This window comes from Cyanistes caeruleus, chromosome 6 (assembly GCF_971803275.1).
Source record: "Cyanistes caeruleus chromosome 6, bCyaCae1.hap1.1, whole genome shotgun sequence".
NCBI classification, from domain to species: domain Eukaryota; kingdom Metazoa; phylum Chordata; class Aves; order Passeriformes; family Paridae; genus Cyanistes; species Cyanistes caeruleus.
Window position 1 is genome coordinate 51,284,656 of NC_141706.1, and position 19,447 is coordinate 51,304,102.

At 38.2% G+C, this 19,447-nt stretch overlaps 1 protein-coding gene across 5 annotated transcripts in view; it reads right to left on the reverse strand.

The window, feature by feature from the left end:
• Positions 1-1,494: 1,494 nt before the first annotated feature.
• PTPN21 (protein tyrosine phosphatase non-receptor type 21) overlaps positions 1,495-19,447 on the reverse strand; it is a 45,172-nt gene continuing 27,219 nt past the window's right edge. For all 5 annotated transcript variants that reach the window (XM_023927730.2, XM_023927729.2, XM_086894209.1 and 2 more), the window contains 7 exons: positions 16,245-17,710; positions 13,848-13,985; positions 11,348-11,569; positions 10,050-10,178; positions 9,505-9,739; positions 8,804-8,964; positions 1,495-8,007 (listed from right to left, as the gene is read on the reverse strand). In XM_023927730.2, the coding sequence (XP_023783498.1) occupies positions 7,879-8,007; positions 8,804-8,964; positions 9,505-9,739; positions 10,050-10,178; positions 11,348-11,569; positions 13,848-13,985; positions 16,245-17,710 (2,480 nt within the window). In that variant the 3' untranslated portion in view covers positions 1,495-7,878. The remainder of the gene's footprint in view (positions 8,008-8,803; positions 8,965-9,504; positions 9,740-10,049; positions 10,179-11,347; positions 11,570-13,847; positions 13,986-16,244; positions 17,711-19,447) is intronic.

Here is a 19,447-nt window from a genome sequence, read left to right on the forward strand (position 1 = left end):
ACCTGTAGTATTTGTGCAGCATTTCCAGAATGTCCATTACCCTCAGTTCTACTTATTTGTCATTATTAAAACACTGTCACTGTGCAGAGGGATAAGGCTGACCTTTTGTCCTGAAAACAGGCTCAAATGGAGTATTTTACTTCCAGCTTGATGGCATATATGCACTGAAAATGCTAAACTCACCATGGCAGCCCTCCTAACACCATGTCACTAAGGATAAATTTGCTCTGACTGCAGGGAGTACATACACTCAGCAATGCTCCTTATTTTGGGTTCACAGATTTTTTGCAGTGATTCAAAGCTACTGCATCTGATACCTGTCATTTGGGTTCCTACTGCTGTTCTGCTTGAGCTAGAGACTTCTCTCATCAGCTCCCGTAAGTTTCTCGCATACAAAGTCCTGGAGCTCTTGGCCAAGAAAGCTTCTGGCCAGATGTGCCAAATCCAAGCATCAAGTCACATCCCTGTCGGCCAACTCTGGCTACCAGAAGTCTCTGATGGGGATATTACAGTGGCTGGAAAATAACACCTGCAGTTTAAAGCCATTTGGATTTAGAGGAAATTTAGGGTTTTGAAAGATACCTTTGCCAAATGTCCAAAACCAATAAAGATGGTAAGTGTGATCAAAACTGCTGAATGCTTTACCATGAGCCCGGGTCTCTGGAAGTCACATTTTCCTCTTCTGATTCTGAATCCATGTCAAATAAAAGATCTTCTTCTGAATCCATGTCAAACAAAAGATCTTTGCTTACAATGAACATTGCACAGGACATTCCCCAGGACCTGGGAACTGATCAGACGCGTACGGACATATCTATGGTATGCAACTGTCTTACCTTAAGCTGATTAATGCCTTCAAACTGAGTGCACCTTTAGTTAAAAGCCTATTTGTTTCAGAGGTATCTAGGTGGACAATGCTGTAGACATTTAGCAAAGACAAGGGAAGTGCAATTGTCCAGTATGAAACTATAGTGTCCAGTGTGCAATTCTTTTATTCACCTCAGAAAGCCTCATGCTGTGCCAGGTGTACAGGGCAAGCTGTTGCATCACCTCCCTTTTTAACTCAATGCCAGCTCTAGAATGAAAATAACTTCAGTGCTAGTTGTTGGCAGCAGCTCCAATGATAGTAAGCATACAGTCAACTGCTCCTTCTCTCACATGCTTTCGGAAAGAGTTTTCCAACTTTCAAAAGTTTTTCATCCCTCCTACACTTAAATGTTAGAGGGAGACTGGAAGTTCAGTACCATAAACAGCTTTAGAAAATGCAAAAACATTGTGAAAAATTATGACAGTGCAGCAGGCACAAGATTTTCCTGCTACAAAGATGACACCAATTAGTACTTGAAAGCACAAGTTTTATACCCAACACTTGCAGTACATTAGAAGAGGGATCACACCTTTGTGAGCTGAAGGCAAAGTCCCAGCCTAGGATTATACATGAACAGTAAGTTTTTAGATTTTTTTCCTTTAATAATGGAACAATATAAACTCATAATTGCTTCAAATATTTATTTCCATGGCAAAAATAGACTATAATATATTCATTTCACATATATTACATTCAGTAATACAAGCTTTTCTGTCTATGAAACACAATTTATACATTGTTTTACAAACCAATTTCAGTTTTACAAGAATTAAAGCTGGTTTGATTATACATTTTTACAGTATTGGTGGCAAGAGAGCAAAAAATAGACATTTTAACCACTAGCTTAGTACTACAAAATAATACTTCATGTTTACTACTTTTAAACAAAGTCCCATTTAAATCCTTGCATACTGGCTCAAGTGAGAACTGAGGAAAATGGAGCCAGATCCTATGTTCCTCTGACACTAAGGACTCAATCCTACAAATCTGCTGATAGGATTTCAAACGCCCATTTGCTTTTAATGAATGAAGAGATTTCAGCAGTGTGCAGGAGTGTACATACTTGCTGATCTGCCAGGTAAAGCCTCTTAAATTTCCACCCAAGTGCTCCCAGAAAAGCCACGAAGAGGACAGATAAGTTGAGTATTTCAGAGCAATTTAAGCAAGTATCTTTGTAAAGAACATACACACCTTGTCTGTCAGAGTTATCCAGGATTAGCAAGGTGACAGACTGGAGGAGTTTACAGGGGTTTTCTCCATCAAATTTCCTACCATTCTAAAAATTAATGGCATTTGCAATGTCTTTAAAGTATATTAAAAGAAAGTCTCCTAATTTTACATAAATATTTCCAGATGGAAAAACAGCATTTAATTCCCTTTATAAAAGTTAGGCACCTTCTGAAACTGTGCTCATAAAATTAATGATTTGGTAGTTTTGATTGCTGCATATTTGAACCAAAAGAGCATTATAATATCTACAGACGTGCTCTTTGACTTGCCACAGGCTGGATCTGTTGTAAACTCTGTTCATTAGATTCTTTACATTTGATTTCTATCTTTGTTCACCAAGTAGTTCACTAGAGCTGAAGAATAGACTTCAACAAAACAAACACACTGGAGGTTATTCTTCACCACTGAACACAGCATGATGTGGAAAATAGCAGAGAATAGAACCAAAGGCTATTTAGTGACAGTTTTTTGAAATGCTCATTGAAGTTAACAAATTCTTTTTTTTCAGCCCATTTAGACCTTAAAGTAACATGTGATGCCAACAGAGTGCACCAAGTTAGCTGGTCCCAAGCAAGATCATACTAAGAATTTTTTTCTTTAACTTCTCTTTTTACAGACACATTTGCAACAGCAGTTTAAGATTTTTTTTATCCTTACCTTAGCCCAGTATTCCACTGTTTTAATGTTACCGTGTTACAAATGCTGCACTGTCACTGAACTTTTAAGTACATGGTAAATTCCACATTTCAAGAGTATCATCGTTAGCCCAGCCTTAACTTGGTGCAACTCACACCAACTGTAAACACCTGGCTTCATTCAAAACATAGTTAGACTTTTGAAACTTCTCACCTGCATCCATTAGAAAGTATCACTGCAAAATTGCAAGTATGCCTACTCCTCCTGCATTTTGTATCTGCAAAACCAGAAACTGTGGTTTGAAAAATCTGACCTTTAATAAGTAAACAGAAATTGAGCTGACAGATTGCATTCAATACATTTGGAAAGGAAGATATGTAAAAATAACAGAGCCTCTGAAAAAATATTTGGAGTTTAAAAAATCACATTTTAAAAAGCCAGTAAAAATAACACCTATGACTACATATTCACTTACCCTACCATGCCATGAAAAACATACCATATGACTCAAACCCTACTAGCAGCTCTACTTTGGATACAAAACATTCCAAATCCTCCTCCAAATGCCTTCTGCCACTCCTCAAATCCTCACTCCCTATGTCCAAAATTTTGTACTTGCACAAGAGAATTTCTTTTGAACTCTCATCTACTTTTCCTTTGAATGCTGTACTTTCCTGTACACACATTCCTGCTGCATTCTTTTGGTTAATTCTTGTAATCTTTATTTAAATTTAAAGTAGATGTGCGTGTTCATGCTTCAAGGGCTCAAGTTTTCATTGGCAGTAAGCCCATTTTAATTCCTACAGTATCATGAAGAACTGTAGGAATTTTTGCATCTTGCAGGGTTGGAATCTGACTTACCGCAACTTTGCACTATCAGAAAAAAACCCAACCCTAAACACTACAGCACTGAGTTCTTAGCAACTGAAGCATTGGTTCTTTTAAATTGATAATCTGAACTACTGAAATAGAGTAATGGGTTCACTGTTTTTAACTCTAGGGATTTGGTAATGCTATTGATATTAAAACTGAGGTGTCATTACACAGCTATGATAACCCTGCTGTTTCCAAGTTTGGTCCAGAAGCCATTGAAATCTATGAGCCACTCAACTTTAACAGCTGCTCCATCACAAAATATGCTGCAGCCATATTATATATGCTGCTAGCCAGGAGCAGCAGCCTCAGTCTTATTAAATTTAAAGGAGCCATTTTGGAGAAAATTGCTCCAAGTGTCGCCCGCTTCAAAAGGGATACATAGGATTACAAGAGAAGCCAAACATAAAATGTCAAGAATCTTTTCCACTTTAATAAAAATTTATTTTACTTTTATTTGTTATTACTGTACTTTACTTTATTTCTAAATGTTGGTGATAACTTGGAGCAGCTTTTTTCCTCCATAGAAATACAGGAAGACTGCCTTGGTCACCTGCTTTGAATTAAATGCATTTCTACATATAAACCATAGCGTCCTGCACTTTTATTGTTCACTTGTGTTAAAGATATTCTAATGAGAGAAATACTAAGGCATAAAACCTTTCCTGCTCTTCCTGGGGGACAGAAGAAAAGGAGAGCACTGCTGTGCAGGCTGCAGAGGCTGTGCAAAACTCCCCTGTGCACCTCAGACCTTCTCCCTCACCAAACAGAGCCAGGAGGAACCTGCAGCCTAAGGCTCACCCAGCTAAGTCAGTGACATCTTTGTAATGGAAAGGGTTCTGGCTTAGCTTCTTGGAGAAGAGGTTTTAGCCCAAGACTACAAAGATTCACTGGCCAAAAGAATCTCTCACCAGGGGAACCAAGAAAGAAATCAAATATGCAGAAGTCCTTACTACAGTTTGCATGTTCATCTCCTGTCTTTTCATATAATTTGATCCTAGAAAGCATCTTCTACCTAGTCAACAAAAGACCACCAAATCTGTCTCTTGACAGTATATAGCACCTTTATTTGTCCCTGAGAGCTCTGACATCCCTAGAGATCAGCATCATCTTTGCCATCTGCTGCAAGAATTCTTCATACAACTTTTCTTACTAAACAAACTCTTCAAATCTTGCATAATCATCTGATTTCATCCCCATAAAAACAGATGCATATTTGGCAAAATTGGACAGGCTTTTAGAGAAATTTTAAGTTTTTTGACAAATAAATCCACCTCCGACTCACACTGTGACTGGATTTGGACAGTGGATATTCTTACAACATCCAAAACTTCATGAAGCATACAGCACAACTACATGTAAAAATGCATCCCTTTGTAAGGCTCAGAACAAAAGTGCTAAAAACTGAATTGTCTTTTTTAAGTTAACTTAAAATCTAAACAATGGTTTAAAAATATTTTTTTTAGAGAAGGTTGTGACATTTAATTTCATTTGGTATCTAGAAGAGAAACTGCTCATTTTCATTGCTCACTCAGAGCCATATGCTTACAAACAAAAGCAATCCTATAGTGTTCAGTAGAAAAACTCACATGAAGTCAAGTCTAACAAGATCAAGTGTGTTACTGCAAAAACAGACTGCTGCTGGACAGAACTGGAAGCTGAAGGGGAGGAGGTAGCAGTGTTATGCTAAAAAGCACCCAAGACTGTGACTACCAGATTTGAGCACAACCACCTCTAGAAGTGAACAGAACTTACTTTAGCTAAACAGAAAAGTAAGCTAAAAGACACACATTTCCTCACCCACCTCAGATAATCCCATGAATACTGGATTAAAATTGCCTGTTACAACTGCTCCTTTTAATGCCTCACAGCTGATGTTCTGTCTCAGAAACTGCTGCTGGAAGTTCTGGTTGTCCATCATGTCATTGAAACTGCATCTATTACATTATGAAGATCACAGTGCAAAGTTCAGAAATGGAAAAGGTGCAAACTACATTTTAGAGCCTGCCCTCCCATTCAGAAAGATTTCTGCAGACAGAAGCGAACTGTGGCAAAAATTAACAAAACTTCTTGTTTTTAAAAGACAGCATGATACAAACAGCTGAGTATGTTTTCTTCCTTCAATACTTCTGTCAAAATAGGTATGTCGAATTGGTATGTTTGCAAGGTTTATATATAAAGAATCAGTCTTCAGTAACTGGTTTCCTCTGGACTTCCAGTTTAATATTTGGCAATTAATAATTCCTAGGCATTTTATATAAGAACAACATTTCTTTTCCCTAGTCCGAAATATTCAATCTAACTTATACTGAGAGTACAACAAATCAGACTGCTTCCAAGCAGACCTGAAAGCACCAGATCAATATCATGTACCTAAGAGTAATATATTTTGTATAGAAGGACATATTAGCATGTCATTTGGATCATGTGTTTAACTTCATGAAAGCAGCTTATTACAGAGGAAAAGTGAGGCAACCTATTTATAAATCTTAATTGGTGTTTTGGGACACAATTATTGTTTTGAAGGGGGTTTAATAGTTTCCAAATCCTTGTAAGAGCTCAGAAAAATAATTTCAGCACTAATAAACCTGACTTTTAGTTTCATTTCATTTCACTATGCAGGTGTCAAGGGAAATGTACACTTAACCATGCCTGAAGACTGGTCTACCAGAGGGTTTTTTTAAAAAAATTAAACCAGATATCTAAAAACTATAGCTCAATAGGGATTTTCAACTCAGCATCTCAAAACACTTGGAAAGGCAGCTAAAACCATGGTGTTCCCACTGAAAACCACAGATTATTTAGGGATATTGTCATTTGAGCAGCCCCAGGGGACAAAATGGAAACTGCAGTAGGCTGTACCTGCCTCCTTCAGGTCCGTGCCACAGCCACTGACAGCCACCTACACACTACTAAATTACCCACATCTCCAGTGTTTCCCCTAAGAGCTCTTCTTCTGCAAGTTCTCAAATGTTCTTCATTGCAACACTGCACAGCATTAGCAAAATCTGCTCTAGCACTAACAAAATATTCTGGAGGATTCTACAGAAACTTCCCGTGCTTTGCTGGCTGGGAACATTAACATTTTTTTAAGGTCATCTTTGCACTGTGTAAACCAGCAATCATAGCTGCCACACCTCCTCCATTACACTTCATACAATCATTTCCACTTCACCACTCTGCACCTTCCTACTCCCATTTTGGTTCTCTCACTTCATCAACTTAAAATGCTCTTCTTAAAATAACAGGTTAGTAATGAAACAATGCATGATTATAGTCTTTATATTTAGCTACATAAATAACAGAGCAAAAAAAAAGTGCTTAAAACATTTGCATCCACTTTGATTTCAGCCAGTAAAATCAAACTGTCCTCTAAATATATGAATAATACTGAATATGTACTTTCTCTCATCCATTTGTTTCCAATAACCTTGTAGATACTTACAGTATTTTTCCCCTGCCCATTACAGGTAAACATGCCTCCTCCCAAATGAAAGTTATCAGCAGTTACCATTATCTTTCACTTGTCTGTTCTATTACATGGCACTACAACTAACTGCCAACAGCTTCCCTAGGAATTTCTGCATGATTTCTGAAAAGTTGATTCAAATATTGTCAGTCTTCTCCTCTGAAAATATTGTTATGTTTAAAAAGTTTTCTGTTGTGGTGGTTCGTTTTCTTTTTAATTTAAAAATCCCAATTATAAAAATAACTGTCCTTAAAGCAACAGCTTGAAATATCTAAGAGCTGCTAATTTTGCTAAGTAAACCAGAGGAAACCAAATGTTCATTTTAAAAAAATACAGATGTATTGTTCTAAATATAAAATTGAAAGCAGAATCAAACTGCGTAAGACCTTGACATTCCCAAGGGGCAGGTTTCTGACCCCATGTGCACCTACAGATTTTAGCTTTTTCACAGTCAGTAATGATGTTTCAAAACATAATGTTAGTAAAATTGTACTATATACCTCCATTCCATAAGATACTTATTTTGCTCAGAGTAACACCACTCAAAAGAATGTGTGCAAGTACTATGGAGCAGTACAATTAAAATCATTCCTTAATGTGACTGTGGCTGAACATGGGAAGAATTCAGTCCAGCAAAGATCCTGCTGTGCAGGGACTGTTACACGGACTCGAATTTAATAGTCACATGGTAGCCCTAAATGGTAACTGTGATTCATCACGTGAACATCAGTGACAGCAGGTCTGGACAACTCTGATTTTCTTTCTGTAAAGTAAGAAGTAGTCTCTTAGGAAGTGGCAGGGGTTAGATAAGTCTAGAACTTTTGAGAAACTGAATGAGAACTCCATAGACAAAAGTGTACTGCGAAAGAGTTTGCACCATCATCATTCTCTGCTGCCTCAACATATCCAGCACTCGTGGGATGTCCAGCATCTGGAAGAAGGGAACAAAACATTAAAAGTGACTGGTGAGCAAGGAAACTGGCTTGTATTCTCAGAGCAAGACTTAGTGATCTAAATACAGAATCAGCTGTTCTGATTTCAGCTCTGACAATTCAGTGCCATGCCTGCAGTATGGACTGCACTACATCACTGATCATCCGGGAAATATGCATAATGGTAAAGTTACCTATCTCATGGGGTATTGGTCTGTACAAATCTAGCAGCTGAAAAAGTCTGTCACAGTGTTAGGAGAGGGATGCACAATGAAACCATATGTCTGTTGAGTTTCAGTAATTATATTATTAATGACCATTTTACAGCTATCCACTTCTGGCTAGAAGTTGATAGGACCGATTTTATTGTATTAAGCTACCACTTTGTCCTCTGCTGAGACTGATACTGCAAATATACCACACTTAGGAACAAAATAATAACAAGTACAGAGACTGGCTACAAAGCATGTTCTTGAATATTAGCCATTCTAATTAAGGCAAGGAGAGGTAAAGTCAGGATGAAATCCTGAAATATGCTCTGTGGCCTAGGGCATACTTTGCTCCACTGAATGACTCAACATCTTAGGGAGTCAAGAGTCCAAATGAGCATTCCAGTGCCTGATGTGCATGTGGGCAGCTCTAGGAGATTATTAAATTCTGCTGAATTCCCAAGAGCCAGCTGTAAGGCCTCTCCCAGCGGCTGCTCAGATGAACAGCCATAACATATTTTAGGCAGGTTATTCACTCCTCTATTACCTAACATTATGTAAAGCACAAGAAAGCCAAAGAGCTCACCTCATTGTGTTCCAAGCACGCGATCATGATCTCTGCCAGTATGACCACTCCCGTCCGGCCCACGCCCGCGCTGCAGTGCACCAGGAGGGGAGGATTGGAGCTTTTAGGGTCTGCTGTGCTGTTCGTATGGCGCCGCACCGACTGTATCTCCTCCAGGTACGCTGTAAAGTTCAACAAGGTAAGAATAATTAACCTGGGAGATAAAGCCCCTTAATAATCTACATGCCACAGAAAAATGATACGTTGTACAAATCACAACTCATACCCCAACCACAGCAATACAGGTCTATAAGGATCTTCTAACCTTTGTAAGGATTTCCTTGCCTTGTTCCTCTGTTCCTACCAAACACAGCTTTTGGCCATCTTGCTGCTGCTGCAACGTACTCAAATGTGTAGAATGGGGTGCAATTATGTTTTATTCTATATTGACTTCTGGTAAATTATTCACTTTAGACAGGAGGAGTCACTTTAATAAACTGTCAGGTATATTCCTGCAATATATATATTCCTATTGCATAATATATTGCAGTATATTCCTGCAAAATTTAATTCAGTATCTCTTGCTGGTGTGAAGAAACCTTTTACAATGGAATGCTTGGCATACTTGTCAAAAGTTACTTCATATATAGCAGCCATTTTAATAGGTATTAAAAAAACACCACAAACCACCCCCCATAACAAAACTATTAAATACAACTTACATAAAAATCCCTTTAAATCTTCTGGACAGCCATGCTCTGGCCAGTCAGTATACTGCAGATGCCAAACCGTCCTCTCCTGTCCTGTGAGAAGATGTTTAATCTTCAAACCTGTAGTTGCATAGCAGCCTGAGTCGGTACGGAACCGTGTGGTAATCTTAAATCTTCCGTATGTCACAGTGTTGTGTCTTGAACCAAGGCGTGGCCAGTATCTGAAGCTTTTCTCTCTCCCGCTTTCCTTAAAAGTAGAACACTCACTTAACAAGAAAACTAAGAACATTCATACAACTAATGTTTCTGCAGTAACAACTCCATCTCTCCTCTACTTAGTACTAGCGAGTTACGGCCTCTTACTGAGAAAAACAACTTTCCAGCAAGAAGAGTTTGCAAATTCACTTTTCTGCCAAAGAAAACAAGACAGAAAGGGGTCACTAGAAACTTATATATGATCAGTCTATTCTTTGGAGCAAAGATCCTCTTACTCTAACAGGTTATTTTAAAAAAAAATCATTGCAGAATTTCTGGGAGAAACCTAAATTTATACTCACTTCCTCTGCCGTCACCATAGCTATGATTGCAATCCCTTGCTCCCAGATCATCTGCCAGAAATCCTGACATGTGTTTTGCAAAGGGCCCTGCGTGGCAATGTAATCCCACTCTATGCCACCAACAGAGATCTGTAAAAAGAAAGACATTAGATTAGTAATTACTGAAAACCCTCTCCCCAGTTCTAACATTAGCCATTTGAAGATGCACAAAATGAAAAAGAACTGCAACTCCACAGAAGTAGGAGCCCATTGTGAACTATATCTGCCCCATTTTTTAGCTGCATCTTGTCACTTTAGATGCAGAAGGGACACAGTTTTGTAAGTACATAGCTAAATATATGTATTTTATACCAAAAGCATCATGTAAAATTGAGAAAACTAAATTGTATTTCTCTTTTGTGAATTTAAGGTATTTTAGCAAATTCTGGTTTAGAGAAGCTTCCATACACTGGTGCTTTAAATATTATTACAGTACTAGTTGTTATTTCCTGCAAAAATATTATCTTGCTTGAGAAGGATCAACATCTGTGAATGAAGAAGAGAAACCATGATGCTATGTCAACATACAAACAGATTTATTAAAAAAAGACAGCAACGCAACTACAAGTGCTACTTTGACAATTTCAACTCTTTTCAGAAAAAGCATGAAGCCAACTGTGGCTGCATTTAGTGCAGATAAATGTAATGAAAAATGAATGAACTTCCTCCCAGGTTCCTGAAGTCACACTTCTAATTCTTTTAAACTGAACTTAAAGAGTTAAGGATGAGGAAAAAGGGCACCTGAACATTTTGAAAAAGCCCATTTCCCCCTAGCTCTGGAAGTTCCTCTAACCATCCAAAAAAGCTTAAGCTAGGAGCTAGCTTACTGCTCACTATGTATACAGTCTGAGAGTACAGAAAAAGAAAAAACCATGATTGTCAATGCAGCTGAAAAATATCATAGTCATTGCAGAAGATTCCAATTTGTTTTAAACATATTTGCCTCCTTAGCTCTGGGAAGAATGGACATGCCATCTGTTAGCGGCAATCCCCAGAGAGGGAACACAGAAAGGAGACAGTAGCTCAAATCAACACAGAAGCAAAATGCAGAAGATCCCTCCAATAATTAACCTTCCATTATTCTAGATGATTAGGAAAACAGGTTCCTGCTTTCCCCAGAGAAACCTCTGGAGAAGAAAAGAAAGAGAGAGAGAGATGGATGTATTGTCACTCATTTTACCAAACCAAAACTGATGGCCACATGCATTTTTAGTTACCACATGAACTGTGAAATTTTTCTCCAAGAGTATTTCGCTCACCTTGATATGAGATGCATTGATGTAACCCGTGTTATTTTCTTTGGTTGGGACCAGCTCTACCCTGGTATCATCATAAGGAAGGACGTCCTGGAACCGGTTTCTCTCAGCATTTTCAGGCAGCCGAGCAATTGAGCACTCGCCATCTATCAGCCTTTTCTTCTGAATGCGCTCGTATTCAGTGAACACCATCCCCTGCTCCAGCCGCTGCTCCAGAATTCTACACTGCAAGGCAGAACACAGACAACCATACAGAGTCACATCCTGAGGTGAGTCTATTTTTAAACAGAGAGTTCATGAAAGATAAAACACACTTACTTTCTTCTCCTACATACTTCTTCAATGCTTTTCCAGCTATTAATGTTTCCACAAACATACCAGAATAAATTAGAGGCAACCCTAACCAGCAGGAATTTTGCTCAAGTGAAAACTAAGCAGCCTTCACTAGGTCACAAAGACTTACGTGGATACTGCTGGTAAAGGAGAAATTACTTCATAGTTTCTGTAAAGACAGCCCAGCTGGGGAGAAAAAAATTGTCCAACCAGACAGTTATGCCATACTGCATACTTCTTCAAATACCTTTGATCCACCTATTTAATATAGCAGCTAGATGACATAATTTGAAAGGTCTCCATTAACCTTATAATATAAAAAACCCCACAAACTTAGCTGTTTGGGTGGAGAAAAACTAAATTTTGCTTACAGCAGGAAAGCTGCCTTAGAAATTTGCTGCAGTTAAAGTAAAAACCCAGAATTTTTTCTAATAATATAATTCAATCTTTTTTATTTAATAAACTGCTCCCTCCTCCCCTTTATTCTTTTGAAACCAAGTTGCTTTTAAATCATAAGACACTTCTGGAATGTCCATATCTCCTTGCCAACAATAAGGAGGAATAATATGTAAGATTTCAGCCAGAAAATTTCATCTATGTCACATGTCCCCAGATTCTTACAGCAACTGCTCTGTGGTATCAGGTCATAGAAGTGTCTTATATCAAGTAAGTATGCCAAAAGTTGCAGAGGAAGGTGTAAACTCCCATCATATGCAATTTGCACAACAATAAATCAACTGTACAAACTCCTTCATTATCTTTAGGATAAATTCACATATTTCAACTGATAATAACATGAAGCTGAGCAATGAAACAGGCACTGAATCAACACTAAACTTATCTTCTGAAATACCTGCACTCTGGACTTCCTTTTATGTCACATGTCTACTTTGCATTGCCTATTCTCAACTGTTTTAGGAATTACTCCCATTTCATGGTATTCATTCTACCTCTATGTGACTCCCTGAAGACAAAGTGTAGTGACATGACTTTGTCATGACTTTATGGTTTCTTCCTTGCCACAATGCTTTGGGCAGAGCTAGCTGAACACCAACACAGCTGAATCCAGTAAAGATCAACCCAGAGAGAGGTGATAGCTCTAGGTAAGAGGAAATAACCAACACAGGTACTAAATCTGTATCTCAGTAACACAATTTTGTCCCTTAGCATCTTAAGCTATGTATATGTAGTTTAACACAATTTTTACTGAGTGATTTGCAATTAATTTTCTTGGTCTGTTCATTTAAAGTGCAGCTGGTGAGAGCAGGACTATTCCTTCATGTTCTAATCCCTAGATTAGATCCCTAGTGACTAGAAAAAAATTGAGCTAGAGAGGACTGGCCACTGAGGATGCTCAGAATTGGATTCTATAGAGACCACTGGCTGCAGAATGGGAAATAATCACTGTAGAATTTGGTGCATCTAGCTGCTACCTGGTCAGATGTGTGATGGCAGCACTGTTCTTCATAGCCCATCACAGCTTGAATATTGTATTTCACTTTCCTGCACTTCTTTAATGATACATGAGACAGGCTGAAGCAGATTTACTGATGTTTTTTATCCTGACACAAGCTGATGGAGCCTTATATTTCTCAAAGAATGATCCTCAAATTCTAGAATCTGATGTCCTCTCATTGATCTGACATCTTTTACTGAGTTTAAAATTTCAGCAGATCAAACAAGTTCCATCTACATTTTATGGGCTCTACCTGAAGAAAAAAGATACATACAATCTGCACAAGTTGTATTCTAGGGATACAATATAACTGCAGAACTTACTTTGAACACCATATGAATTACTAATAATTGCAAATAAAATCAACCTCACACTCAGAATTTTAAGCTTCACACTTTTTCACTCTGGAAAACCCAAAATTAAGAAAGCAAACAGGATGAGTTACACAAAAATGTATCAGTACTAGTTAATTTGCTTCCTGTATGTTCATGGGGAAGCTGCAACTGAATGGCTGTCATCTTGAAGAAAAATCTGAGTTGCCCAATACTTCTAGGAATAACTTTTCAATCAGGAATCTTTTTATTTTGTTTCTATTCTCAGCATTTGAGTTGCCTTAATATGAAGCATTTTACAGTCAATAAAATGTACCATTGATAATCATGTAATTTTGAAAAATTGCTAGTGTAAATCAAGCATTAAAAAACTTCAACATACTCGTTCATCATTTGTTGCTCTTGTTGATTCTTCCTTCCCCTCATCTGGCATAGGCATTCTCGTCAATGCCAGTCCATTTAGGGCTGCTAGCTTCAGAGGCCCCATTTTTTTTGCATCGTTTTTATTCTTTTTCATACCCTGCAAAAGAAAAGCTAAAACTTGTAAATATTCTTAAATATCTGATGCAGTTATAAAGCAGAAACCAGATGAGTTCAGCTAAGCAAAAGATACTTCTCTGGCCCCTTCTGTGAACAGCTCTGACCTTTTTCTTTGATAAGCACTGAGAGATTAGGGTGGTGGGACTACATTCCTACAAGGACACAACACAAGTCTGTCTTCATTCCAAACAGGTTAATGAAACTGCATGAGAATGACAAATACTGTTCTCTACAAAGCTCATGACTGAGAGTGTGAGCTGCAACTTTGGATAATTAACATTCTTGAACAGACCTGGGATCACTTCCCAAACCCAAAAATACATAAAAATTATTCCTTACTAGACTATTTAGTTTGCAGGCACTTTTCTTCCCTACAGTCAGGCAATGACTTTAAGATACGTGGATATAGTTAAGTGTTTTACTAAGTTTGCAACAAAGTTTACACACAAAACACAAATACAGAACTGCAGACAGATTTGAGTCCTGGACCAGGCCATGAATCTAAATTACGGAATTACCATCTATTATTTGAGGAAAAATATCAAAGGGGGATTTATATGAAAGAATAAATTCAAATTATTCTTTTAAAAAGGGTAAGAGGAAACTTCATCATTCCTGCCATTGCTTAGCTTAATTATTAACAAAAATACACTGAAAATATGAGCGCATATGCTGCCTGATGATAATCAATGCTTTCAAAAGCTAAATGGTGGTAAGAAATAGGAAAACAAAGCTAAGAGGATGAGACTACTTTTAAAAGTGAACACAAACATAACAATAAAAGTTCATTGAAAAGCAAAATGTGCAAGCATTGGTAGGGGCCAGCTTTGAAACAAGGATATTCATCTCAATTATGAATACAGGAAAGTAATTTTCTGTCTTATGCAACAACACTCTTACATGTTTCTGAACTAGAAACTACGTTATAAACACTTCCAATGAAAAAGTTTAAATATTAATTTAATTTGAAGGTTGATGGGAACATGTCAAAACTACATAACTGTCAGAAGGAAAAGCAGGATATGATTTTGCTAGACACACTACTGTCTGAAAACGTACCTTGTAGAGAATAAATACTAAGTAACGATCTAAATGTGAATACAAGGAGGAAGGTATCCCTTTTTTTCCCCTATATCCACATTAAGAAAACAGGAGAAAGAAGATGTAGAAAAACATACACAATTATAAAATGAATTTGAGCTGATAGAGGTTGATTTCATTCATTCAGCTCCATATATAGCACATCTGACAGACAAAAACTTGTGAGAGTAGTAACTATTTCAATACATAGCTTTTGCATAGGTTAGTTTTTTTGCAGTATCTGCTGCTAACATAGCAGTACAAGTTGTATAGCATCTTCCCTGCAGTCCAATTTGTGCAGAAAACTATTGGACACTATCTCAGGTATCAGTTGATTTTAAAAGGCAAAATAATAAAACATGGTCTTCCACCATTAGCACCTGAAATCTGCCACGAACTACATAAAACTGAACAAAAGTTTAAAGCAAAGTGGGCACTGAAGAGTGCCAGTGGAATTGTGCAGTCCACATAGACCTTGGTGTTTCTGTGAGGTGGGAATTATGGGAAAGGTGAAACTTGCAGTTTTTCACTATTTACGGTGTCCTAAGATTGGAGGAGGAGAAAGAGATATGTCAAGCAAGAAATACCTTCAGTGAGATAAAAACTGCTTGAAGAGAAGGCAAAAGGGAAAGGATATGAAAAAGGGAAGGCATGAAGTAAAGAAGAGAATGCAAGGAAAGAATTTATTCCTTAAGGTGTCAGGTTCCTTCTTAGGTCAGAAGAAGCAGGCAATTTTTTTAAAAAGTAAACATTTTGTCTACATATCATTTTTCAGTGAGAGGAAGATGAGACAGATGAATGGAAAGAGTTGCTTCTGCTTCAGACAAGAAGTAGGGCAGAATGGGGATCTAGAATTGTTTTTAAATTCACTCCTTCTAATGTTTCTGGCCAGGTTAGGTTTTCAGATGGAGACTGTACAGCTGGATTTGTGTGGGTAGACTAAGCAAACAGAATTCAGACATGGCAGAGAAGGGGATAAAAGACAGCTAAGCAAAATTAACCAGGGAAACATAGAAATGTAAAGGTCAAGCTTAAGGTAGCTTTTAATTCATACATTTTACAAGCATCTCAGGCTGATTAGAAGAACTCCACACCTCAAACAAAAACAACAATCAACTGCTACAGACAACCCGAAACAAGACAAATAGTATCCACTTACACCTAGAGGGGGAAGGCCTTCCACAATATTCTTCTTCCCAGACAAAAGATCGGACACGGGTCTCTTCTTTACTGAATCTTTCCTTACTCTGTATCTCCCTGATGTTGTAAGATCAGATTCTGACATAGATGGAGTAAGCAGTCCTTCCCCTCTTCTCTGTGCCTGGCTTTCTACTAGTAAATGAACAGGGCTCATATCTTTCATTCTCTTTTCTGCCTCTGTGATATGTAATTTAGGCTCAAGAATGTGCAAAGGGCCAGCAGATGAAGCAACAGAGCTGTAAGGGTAGTTTAGTACTGAATCATGAGAATAACTTCCCATAACAGATGAAAGTCGGGTTTGATCTTCAGGGAGAGGAGAAAGACTTGTACTGGCCTTATTCTCTTCTTCAAATTCTTCTTCTTCCTCACTACTGTGAATCAGCATAGTGGCATCTGAAAGGGTTTTCTTGTGATCACAGTTCATACTTTCTTCTTGCTCACTTTCCTTTTGCTTCGTTCTCTCCATCAGAATGTTGGGCTGCGACCCTTCTGAGATAACTCTTGGAAGAGCCACATCTGCTGCAGAAGCCGACATGGTCCTTTCTTTAATTCTTATTCCTTCAAAGCTGGGAGTCAAGCCTGCTATTTCAATACTGTTCCTTTTCTGCAGCTGAGCATGGCGTGCCGATGTTAGAGGTTCACTGACCTCCTGAAGAGAATGTGCCACAGGCAGGCTGTCTTCCTGAAATGTCTGGACAGAATGGTGCACTCGCCTTGTGATAAGATCTGGGTTGCTGCTGCTGATGTAGATGTGTCGTGAAAGGTCTGGAGTACTATTTGCAGGTCTTGGGTACGGGTATGGGGGAGGTGGGCGATAGACTTGAGTCTTCATTATGTTCGGAGCCGGGTAATCCTGAGACTGGAGCTGCACATTTGTCAACTCAGGCACACTGACTGCCCCAACAACTGGGCGCTTTTCAGCAGGATAGGGATAGGGGCATTGGCTATGGAAGCTGTAGTTCAGGTTAAATGGATAATGGTTAGACTGTGGGGCAGCAAAGTGGGCGTGCTCTCGAATTTCAGGCTGACTGTAAACTAAGGCATCAGGCCTGCTGTAAGCATATGAGTTGCTGATGTTAAGATTTCTCATTGAATGACTCTGCCTGTCTGTGTGTGCCATGCCCCTGTTGAGCTGTCTCATCACAGTCTCATAGTCTGGCGTGGGACGATAAGAAGGCGGTATTAGTGCACTATGTCTGTGTGATGGGACATAATCAGTTCTGAGGACATCACTTCCAGTGATGCTCGGGTTAGAGGACATGGGGGATGGCTGCAAGTAATGCTGTGGATTGTTCAAGGAGTTTGTGCTGTGCGCACTATAGACACTCCCATTGCGGATCCGACCACTGTAGTCATGAGGGGTTCTATCCAAGCTAGTCTGAGAGTGACAGTAGTATCCATTCTGATTGCTCACAAAGAGGTTATCTGAAAGTAAAGTTTAAGAACAGTCTTTATGGCCAGGACATCAAACAAAGTTATCCTCTATTAAGATGTAGCTAAGTTTGAGATTTTCAAAACCTGTTATTCTTAGCTATGTATTGAAATGGGAAGGAAAAAAACCCCAACCAAAATCCCAGCTTTTCTGTTGTTGTTGATACCCAAGGTATATACACCAGAATAAAGTATTACATTTATTTCAGCCATGCAAATCCCCGTGGGAAAACACCATTCTGTTTAGGATAGGTTTCTTAAGTTTCAGTCCAAGATAAACAAAATCCATGTCAGTCTTAAACCACACTGCTGAAAAAATGAGTGTCTACACTAGGATTTGCACTAATGTAATCAATTTGAACAGCAAAAAAAGAAAGAAAAAAAAAAAAACTCAATTAAAAAAAATACCACCAGAAACCTAAAAACAGCTTCATAACAAGCAAACAAAAACCCTTGCTCTTCTCTCTTCTACTCCTTCAGGATGTATGTATATATAGTACCATAAGACCTCTAAAAAAAATCAAATTAATTTTTCTCCAGAAATTTTGGAGGCAGTTTAAGCTACCACCATATATTATTCACACACATATATATACCTACAGTGTAAATAAAATGATCTAACAGTTTATCCAAGACAAATTTAATCATTTTAATTACTACTTCATTGGATGTACAAATTGCTAGTTTCCAGAGGAGAACAATTCAATCATTGCTGTAAATGTCTTCATGATTTAACTGTTCGGGTTTGCCAAAATAATTGCCACATTTATGTCAACGAATTTGCTGACAGTCAAAAATTGTTTTATGAAAAACATGTTCAAAAACAGGACACTTGTTACAGCAAGTACCTAGCAATATTTGCCATGCTTAACTGCAAAGAATTCACTTACATTCTTAATGTAGCTGAACACCTGTAGTTCATTCAGACCTGTGTAACTGTTTTCATAGAAAATGTGCTTATTCCCTTCCCAGTGAGCTGGCTTTTTAGAGTACTATTTATCCAGCAGATTTTTAGGTCTGGAAAGGTCCTATAAAATTTGAGGAGACTTTTCAAAAGATTAGATTCAGCCCTTCAGGGCAGCAACTTTGTTAATTAAAGACAAAAAGTCTAACAATCAAAATAATGAGAGTAAGCAGCCATGACTCTGCTGTAAACTGCTAAGATTTGGTCTATATTGTGTGAGAACATTAGTTAGGGTTTGCTTGGGTTTTTTTCTTTCTTTGTTTCAAACAAATATATACTAAGTCCACAACCTGCAAACTTCTTTAGACTTTGAATTCCTCAACACCTTGTAGTCTAGCAAACTTAGACAAATACCTCTCTTCCTGCATTCTGGGTTTAATTTTTTTTTAATATTTGAGTTGTGTGAATTGTCTTGGGGCAATCTCTTTGCAGCTATTAAGACCAACATTGACAAGGATCTCACAATGCCATAACATACCAGTTTGATACATGAACCAAAAAAAGTGATACTCTAAACTCACAAAAGACACCTCAGTCTGCAATTGCTGTACATGCTACCCTAATTTGAACTGCTCATCTCCCATAGGAGAGGATATGGAGGAGGAACAGTGGAGGAAACTGGGGTTGTTTACATTGGAGAAAAAGAGGTTCAGGGAGAACCTTAGTCCTCTCTCCAACTATCTGAAGGAAGGTTGCAGTGAGGTGTGTTTGTGTCCTCCCAGGCAGGACAAGAGGGAATGGCCTCAAGTTGCACCAAGGGAGGTCTA